The sequence below is a fragment of the Lycium barbarum genome, chromosome 7 (assembly GCF_019175385.1).
Source record: "Lycium barbarum isolate Lr01 chromosome 7, ASM1917538v2, whole genome shotgun sequence".
NCBI lineage: Eukaryota > Viridiplantae > Streptophyta > Magnoliopsida > Solanales > Solanaceae > Lycium > Lycium barbarum.
In genome coordinates this window covers 44618845-44628428 of record NC_083343.1, presented here as the reverse complement: position 1 = coordinate 44628428, position 9584 = coordinate 44618845, and the positions used below count along the sequence as shown (strand labels likewise).

The following is a 9584-nucleotide window of genomic DNA, read 5'->3' as shown; positions in this document are numbered from 1 at the left end:
CGGCAATACTCACTCAACTAGACAATATTTGTTATACAAAATTACTAACTTTAAATCCTTCTCATTATATATCCTCTTTCTCAATTTATGTGATACACTTTCATTTTTAGTCCGTTCCAAAAGAATGATACATTTTTATATTTTGAAATAATTTAACTTGAAACTTTCCCTTTTGCCCTTAATGAAGTGATTTACAACCACACAAATATCTACGATTTGTTTTAGGTCACAAATTTCGCAAGTCTTTCTTTTTCTTTTAAATTTCGTGTCTGGTCAAACTGTATTACATAAATTGGGATGGAGGGAGTAATTGTTTTGGCCGCCCGAAGAAATAAATATACATGCAATGTAGAGTTAGAAACAAAAATTGGTGTGGGTATATTAAAAACGTAATGCAAATTGAGGGAGTGGTCCCAGTGAGGAAGTGAAAAGACCCAAACTTCACGCCCCTCAGTCTTTAAATATACAACAAGAAAACAGATAAAAAGGGCCATCTAATCCTCTATGGGGAGAAACCCAGCAGGGATGTGGGGATACAACTCTACTCTTGTTACGTATAATAAAACATTGATGACATTTATAACCATGTCCTCTTCTAACCCTCTCATCTGTACTTAATTCTCTCTGCAATATATTTTATCATAGACACTTTACCAACAAAAAAACAGAGGAGATGAGATACGTTCGTACAGGTAGCTTAAAGAGGTTATTCTCATTTGGAAGGCAGAGTAGTTTTGATGGTGATTTCCCAAAAGCTTGTCCTTTCAATGAAGAAGTAGAACAAAATAATACAACACAGATACCTCGTCGACCCACATGGAAATGCTTCTCTTTTCAAGAAATATTTCGTGCCACCAATGATTTCAGTTCAGGTTATCTTCTTATTTACAGAAATTTGTTGTTCCCTGTATCTTAGCCACTTAAAGGGAAATCAAAAATCTTGAGTCAGTGAGTTCCAAATGAACGTAATTTTATTTTTTTCTATGTTCATTGTTTGGGAAGGGAGTCTTGGAGCAGCAGTAAAGTTATCTCCGTGTCATCTACGGGTCACCGGTTCGGGTCATGGAAGCATGTCTATATCAATTATCACACCCCTTGGGTGCGCCCTTCCCGAGACCCTACTAATGCGGGATGCTTTGTGCATTGGGCTGTCCTTTGTTCATAATTTGGACATAATACAACTTAACCAATAACTCAAAGTAGTATTAAATTTACATATGAATTATGATCATAGCAACTTTTTTTTTTCTAATTAATAATTTCAATGTTTCAGAAAATATTGTTGGGAGAGGAGGGTATGCAGAGGTGTACAAAGGAGTATTAGAAGATGGGGAAGCAATAGCTGTAAAAATGCTGACAAAAGCGACCGATGATGAGAGAAAAGAGAAAGAGTTCTTGACAGAAATTGGGACACTTGGTCACGTGTGTCATCCCAATGTGACATCACTGCTTGGTTGTTGTATTGAAAATGGACTTTATCTCATTTTTCAGTTTTCCTCTAAAGGCTCTGTTGCTTCTATTCTCCATGGTAGTATACTCTACTTCCTTGAAAAATTCCAATAATTTGAAAGATCTAGAGTTTTCCTTCTTTTTCAATATAGGGCCCGTTTGGTTATGGATAATTTTCGCTTTTTTCTGGAATCATGTTTGGACATAGAATTGTTATAATTTTTCGGAATTAGAAAAACTCCAAATATCTGTTTTCACTCCAAATTGTATTCATATGTTCAAATTCTACTCCAATTTTCAAATATCATTTTTCAATTTTTTTTCAAATACTACTTTTTTTTTTCTTTTCAAATTTTATATTTTTTATGTCCAAACCCCGACTAAATCTTCTGCCCAATGTCAGATGAGAAATCAGCCACTATGGACTGGGAAACAAGGTACAAGATTGCAGTTGGAACTGCAAAAGGTTTATATTATCTGCATAAAACTTGTCCTCGAAGAATAATTCACAGGGATATCAAGGCTTCGAACATTTTGTTGAGTGAGGAATATGAGCCACAGGTATCTTTGAGATATTATTTCAAATTTCACTAGGCCAATAATTACTGCTAGTGATAATGTTAGAGCAATATTTGTGTTGCACTCTATGACTAAATTGTTGTACCAAGTTTGATAGAATACGAGTAGTGCATGTTCGTTCATTAATTATATGTTGGCTGAAATGACAGATATCAGATTTTGGACTGGCAAAATGGCTTCCATCACAATGGACCCATCATTCCATTGTTCCAATTGAAGGGACTTTTGGGTAATGTAATCCTAAGCCATTTGGAAAAACTGTAACAAATGGCCCCCTTTATTAAATGGCTAAATAAACTTTAATCTAACAGTATATGGTATTTATGCAGGCACTTAGCACCAGAATATTTCATGCATGGAGTAGTTGATGAAAAGACAGATGTTTTTGCATTTGGAGTGTTCTGCTTGGAGCTCATTTCCGGGAAAAAGCCAGTTGACAATTCCCATCAAAGCTTACATAGCTGGGTAATCAATACTGTCATTTTCTAGAATTTTTTCATTAGTCTCTAGACTCGAACCATAGCTTCTAAATTATAAATTGACATAATACATAGATAAACACCTTAATTTCACCTCAATTGGCAACTAAATACTCCAACTTTGAGAGTGCAAATCCAGAGACCTCAACTTGTCCCCACTATGTCTCGTGGACACACGACGCTGACGTGGCACATAAATTTTGGAGGTGTCTAGATGATCAATTTGTAAGTTGGAGTGTTCAACTGACAGTAGATGTCAAATTTACGTGTTTATCTATGCATTCTGCCTTTTAAATTCGCCACTAAGAGCAACAATATGTAACAATTTTCAACAATAGTACTTACATGAGCTTTAATTTGTATTTTATTTTACAGGCAAAACCTCTTTTGAGCAGAGGAGTTATAGAAGAAGTTGTTGATCCTGGGCTAGAAGGGACATTTGATTCCACACAGCTTTGTAAACTTGCCTTTGCTGCTTCTCTTTGCATTCGTGCTTCTTCTATATGGCGCCCTACCATGAGTGAGGTAATTTATACTATTTGTTTTCCCCTTTGTCTTTACGCAGTTAAAAGTTTAGTAGTGCAACTCATAACATAATATGAGACAAAAAAATAAATAAAAAAAGCGTTAAGATTATTCACGAAAAAAGGCTGAAATGCACTTGAAGATACAACTTACAAGGTCTAAATCTGGCAAAATGAAAATCGATAATTGATATTATTATATACTAGTGTTTGCTTAGACTTGTTGAATGGAAACAAAATATGATTTTAAGCACCATAATGGTGCGAATTTGCGAGATCTTTTATTTGGAAAATTAGGAGTAATTAAAAAGAAGATTCAAAACACAAATAACTACTAAGTATCTATTTTGGAAAAGGGAAAACGACAATTTTAGTCCCTGTGTTATAGCTGTATTCCATTTTTAATCTTTGTGCAATTTGACTAAGCATATTTAACCTTCAATTAACATAAACGTGCGATTTTAGTCATTCAAACCGACGGAAGTTAAAAACTTAACTGATTTAACATTTAAAAACAAATTAAAAAAAGAAAAACAAAATGAAAAATGAGTTTTGGAGCTACGATTCAATGGTAAGTGCTCAAAGGATCACTTGACTCTATGTTTTCTTCTTCTTCTTCTTTAGAATTTCAAGGTAAAAATGGGAGATTCCTTAGTAACTTACATCAGCATCTTCTTGTTGGAGAATCCTTAGGTTAAATTTTCAATTTTTTTTTTATAGTCGTGATATTTTTTTAAAAAAATAGTTGAATTATCCTTTTGAGTCTTGAGAGTCATGATCTTGCAACACAAATATACTCATTCCTCCTTAAATGGTAAACCTAAATCAAATTTATTAAAAAGATTATTTGTCAAAATACAGAATTATACAAAGGTAAGAAAATAAGAAATTTTAGTAATGTTCTTCAAGATCGGACAAGAAAGATGCGGATCCAATTTGATGGATTAAGAATGCCAAAAGTCGAAAAGATTAGAACTGAAGAGGGCTGAGTAGGCAATGAAAAACCTCTACATGGATACTTTAGAATGGCAGCTAGGTTTCATAACACATTTACCTTTATTTTCTTTTATTTTCAAAATTGATAATAAATAATCGTTCCGTTAAGTTTTTAACTTCCGTTAGTTTGAGGGACTAAAATCGCATGTCTATGTTAATTGAAAGTTAAATATGCCTAGTCGAATTACACAAGGATCAAAACTGGAAAAAAGCTGTAACATAAGACTAAAATTGTCATTTTCCCTTTGGAAAATGAACCAAGTAATTATTCCTTTAATTAAATATGGTTTATTACGATAATTAACGAGTAATTCCAATTATTATTACTTCATAGGATACCCTTAATAATGTTGGAATACCCTTCCAGCTTGCATAAAGTAAAATATTTGGTAGTATTATTTTCTAGTTTCTATTTGTCTTGTTCTCCTAGGTTGGCCAACTGAATCAATTCCAAGTTGTCTCAATCTTCTCACAGCGTATACAATAATTCTTTCAAGAATGCATTATTCCCCCCGTCCATATATCTACCCACTTTTAATATGTTTGCTATTTAAAGGAATTCTTCTGACAGATGGATTGAATTTTTAAGATGGACATCATTTTCTTTAGTTTTATGAGTGTAGGCTAAGCATTCTTGTAATTTAATTAGGCAATTCACCTAAAAACTGCAAATTCTTCTCACCTGCTTAGGCTTCCCTGATAAGGACCTTAATACTTCCTCTTATCTTAAACTGAATTATCAATTCTTTTGCTTTTTTATGTTAATGTTTCAAACATTTATTTGAAATCTTAAAAAGCCAAAATTTAGAACAAGTTATTATTATTATTATTATTTTGATTTTTTTTTGCAGTAATTTAAAAGATTAAAAGTTTCTTGAAGAAATTTTTGAGAAGCTAATTCCAATGAGTCAAATCAATTCTTGAGCTGCGAAACTCCCATATAAAGTTTTGTCCGTGTGAGTAAATATCTCAACAAAGAAAGAAAGAATCATTTTAAACTTTAACAATCTTCCAATATCTTAAAAAGGAAAAAGGAATTTACTTTTTTCACTTTTAATGGTAAAACTTATTTAACTCGTAGTATTTTCAAGATGATTCCCAATTTGTAAAATACAACCATCAAAGAGTGGTGGATTGACAAAAGTTCTTCCACTGCTAAAAATCACTATTTTTCCACTGAAGTTTACTCAAATATTTTGATTGAATTAGTGAATTTTTTTTTAACTTTTTCACACAAAAAAATTAGGAAGTTTTCTAACATTTCAATGGGAACTTGTTTTCCACCATGCATTTCCCATTGAGCTGGTTCAGTGAGAATGAGATGGAAAAATCATGTTTCATTAAATAAATTTTTCACTGAATATCGATGAGAAAAAACTCTATTTCTAGTACTGTTTATTCTAACCAGAGATATCGGGTTAGAACACTGAAAATGAAACCACTCTACAAGGAAGTGCTTTTATCCCTTAGTGGATCTACCCGGCCCAATTTAGATTAGTATTGGATCGGTACTTTAGATGAATAGCTAAACTGGAAATTGAAGAAAATTAAAATACTTTTTTGACATGATAAATGATATTCACATCACTATAAAAATTATTTCAAAAAATGAAGCAAAATTACACGTGAGATAAATCGGTTCATGACATGTAAGACAAACTTCCAAAGTTGACCACGCCGAATGCATATTAAAAACTTGATGACATCTATGCAGTTCAATACAAAAACCATCAATTTTTTCAATTATTTTTAGAAATCACTTTCCAGAGGCGTGCTGCTATTAAAGCAAGTTATTTAGTCATTTTTGTCGTGTTTGACGTGAAGCATTTAATTTGTATTTCTTCTACAATAATTTTGATTGTTTCTTCTCACCAAACTCATCCTTTTATAGTTTTATTAAGAAGTTATCTAAGAACTTGATTAGAAAGAGCATCCAGAGGTATGACAAAGAAAGCGTCCAAAATCATATATAATATGGGTCCTTCAAAATTTTCACTAAATCACTTGCTCTCTCAATCATAGAGATAAAACATCACTGTATTAATTATCAGCCTGTTCTTCCCATCTTTGTTTTCTTTATTTGTTCCTTTCTTTCATAGATCGGCACATTAACGAGGAAGACTCGCTACATTATTGTTGCTTATGTCTCACTTGACATGACATAATTTGACTTATTCTTGGCTTAAAATCATAAATTATAAGATTAAAGCTGCAATAATTACAACACAACAAAAATAATATGTTTGAATTACGATAATGATTGGTTATTTGGAAGATTACTAAGACATCTTGAAGAACTACTATATAGAAATTATAAAATTCAAGTTACCAGAAAAGTAAAGATTTACGTTACACGTTAGATATATAAAGTGCACATCTTTACCTTTGATCTAGAATATGCTTTATGTGGGCCATGGTAGTATCATTCTGGGGAAGTCGTTCATATTTGGAGGAAAGAATTCGTGTTTAGAGTCTTGAAATGTTCAAGAATAGTGAAGTTATTATCTCTAGTAAGAAGACTAGTAACATATGCTGATATAGTGATATGCACGTATAATGGATAAACTCAAAAAGATTTATGTTTTCAGAATTATGGCTCACTAGTTTAATAACAACGCCTTTCATTTTTTTCCCCTCGCCAATGGCTTTCATTTAATTGCTTATTTTGACATATTATAACTCTAAGAACATTGAGATTTCAGATTTAACATTTTACGCATGAAGTCATAGTCTCGAGTCTCGACTAAGTTATTACTCTTTGGGTAAATATTTTATTTAAACGTTTCATAAAAAGGAAAATAAAAGGGTGGTTTTGACTTCGAAGGGTCCAACTTAAACTCATTTATGAAACCAATGTTATGCAACTGACATGTATAATGTTTTGGGCTGTCTGGGCAACTTATTTGAGCTAAAACGCGCGTCTATCTCTAATAACGTTACTTAGTTATTAATGTTATGCATCCATTTAACAACAAAAAAAGAAAGTACGAAAACAGAAAAGAATTTTCAGTGTGACATATTAAAACTTACTGTATGGCAGTTGTATGATTTCATCGACGCCCTACTCTAGATTTTAATAGAAATGCGATCCTTTTCAAAACTTTGCAAATAATGTAAGAGAAGTTACACACCACATTTTGAATGAATTAAAAGAACTACATTTTGATTCGATTGAATTTGTTTCTGCAAATGTCCTAGCTATTTGTGCAGAAAAAAAAAATTCCTGATATTTCTCAGAAAATCTCTTCATTTCCCATTTAAGAACACAAATGTTTAAGAGCCCGTTTGGATTGGCTTATAAGTTGCTTATAAGCTGTTTTCAGCTTTTTTTTTGCTGGTCAGCTTAAAGTCATTTTGTGCTTAAAATAAGCTCAAAAATATAATTGGGCCCATTTGACTTAGCTATCTAAAGCAGCTTAAAAAAATAAGTTAGACTACCCCAACTTATGTTTTTTAGCTTATAAGCTGTTTGCAGCTTATAGGCATAAACCCATCCAAATAGGCTCTAAAATACCTCTTTATACACTATAAGAAAAGAGACTTTTTATGGCTACTAATTAAAGGTGGCCATAAATAGTAGAATAGACACATAAAAGTCTTTTAGTTTTCGTGGAGCAACGATGATAATGCCAGAACAATTATCATAAACAGTGCAATTTGATGTTGCATATTCGTTGTACAAGATGTAGACCACTCCCGTCCGGAACTTAAAGGGTATAAAAATACACGGTCTTTACCAAAAGGGGATGACAAAAAATTAATATACCAAAAGGGGTATATCGTGGATCAGCCCACGATATACCCCAATTTTTTTTTTTTCCGTGTCAGACTTCATCAACGAAAAAAAAAAAAAATTATTGTATAACGTGGACTATACAAGTTATAAAAAATTCTAAGGGAATTTTAACTAGTTGGTATTCTTTTATATGCTTTGCTTTCCATTGTCTTCTACTATTAGCTAAGTCCACATTGATTTCGGAAAAGTAGAGTCTAACTTGGCGCCATGTGATTTTAAGCCTTCTATAATGCAGGTAAACGGTGATAAATATTTTTGGACAAGTAATCATGTAGTGAGTACAGGATTTGCATCAAATTAGAATATTTAATTATAAAAAAATCTAAGGGAGGACTACACTGCAAGAGAGAAAATTATCAGAGGTGATGTTATTTGTTTGAAGTCAAACACTTGAATTTTTTATAACTTGTATAACGTGGACTGATTGTATAACGTGGATTATACGATAATTTTTTTTTTTTCGTTGATGAAGTCTGACACGGAAAAAAAAAATTGTCATCCCCTTTTGGTAAAGACCGTGTATTTTTATACCCTTTAGGCTCCGGACTCACTCTTTGTGCTTGTATAACCGTGGATAACGATATCAATTTTATTAGTTTAGGATGTATTTTTCTAAAAAGGTGTTTGTTCTAAACTGACTGATGTTGACCTTTGTCTGATGACAGATTCTGGAGATAATATTGGGAGGTGAAGTTGATAAAGAAAAATGGAAAATGCCAGAAGAGGACGAAGAACAAGAAGAGTTTTGGGGTTTTGAGGATCTTGAATGTGAATGTGAATGTGATAGTTCCTTCTCAACTTCCCCACATGACACATTCTCAACCAGAAGCTCATAAATTCATATCCACATATTCAACATCATTTGCTAAAGTATATATGAGAGTACTACATAACTGTATATGTAAGTGCTAGACATTTATAGATAACACTTAGGGGGTTAGTTTACTAGTCATAGTACACTAAATTTTAAATTTTGAGGTTTTGAAACTTCGGATTTATGTTTGTTACTTTACAAAAACCCGCATTTAGTTAATTAATGTCCATATGTAAAATAAAACGATTGGAATAATTGATATCATTGATAGTACTGATATATATACTTCGTGACTCCATATCAAGTATCCATGTTCATTAGACGCACTTTTCTTGGATATTGGATAACTATAATGTCATAAGTACGGAAAACACATAAACCCCCGATAATTGGCGATATGAATTAAGAGCATCTACAACAAATAATAGATAACCATGGAGTCCATAGTGCTGCAAATTGGCCAAGCAACTCACCCTGATATCTCCAAATTCAACCCTACAACCACTCTCGAGCGCCGCCACCACACAAATCAATATCTGCAAAAACTATATAGCAAATGTAGTATGAATACATAAACAACACGTACCTAGTAGGTATCATCAGCCAACCCCAACAAAGTAATGACGAGGATTGATTTTAAAATACTTAGTAGAGCCTGTGGAGCCAAAAGAAAACATAATCCAACAGAAACAACTGGATATAACTAAGCCGAACAGATGATGCATAATGATAAATGCATAAAAATGACATAATAATGTGTGCTACAAAATAGTCATTCAACAATTAAGACATGAAAAGTAGGCACAATAGTCATATAACCCTAATATGTCACGCCGGTTTTGCATAAATGCTCGTCACTCGTTAATACACCACCCTCATATACGAAGTATACAATATACCACAATTAGAATTTTTTTGGCATAAACCCATGTATGTAGTTTTGATGA

General features: G+C 32.5%; 1 protein-coding gene across 1 annotated transcript; it reads left to right on the top strand.

The window, feature by feature from the left end:
• The first annotated feature begins 466 nt into the window (after positions 1-466).
• LOC132603416 (probable receptor-like serine/threonine-protein kinase At5g57670) lies at positions 467-8935 on the top strand. The gene is made up of 7 exons (XM_060316465.1): positions 467-872; positions 1274-1528; positions 1853-2010; positions 2178-2257; positions 2358-2493; positions 2883-3032; positions 8489-8935. The coding sequence occupies exons 1-7, from the start codon at positions 674-676 to the stop codon at positions 8657-8659; spliced, it is 1149 nt and encodes a 382-aa protein (XP_060172448.1). The 5' UTR covers positions 467-673; the 3' UTR covers positions 8660-8935.
• Positions 8936-9584: the final 649 nt, after the last annotated feature.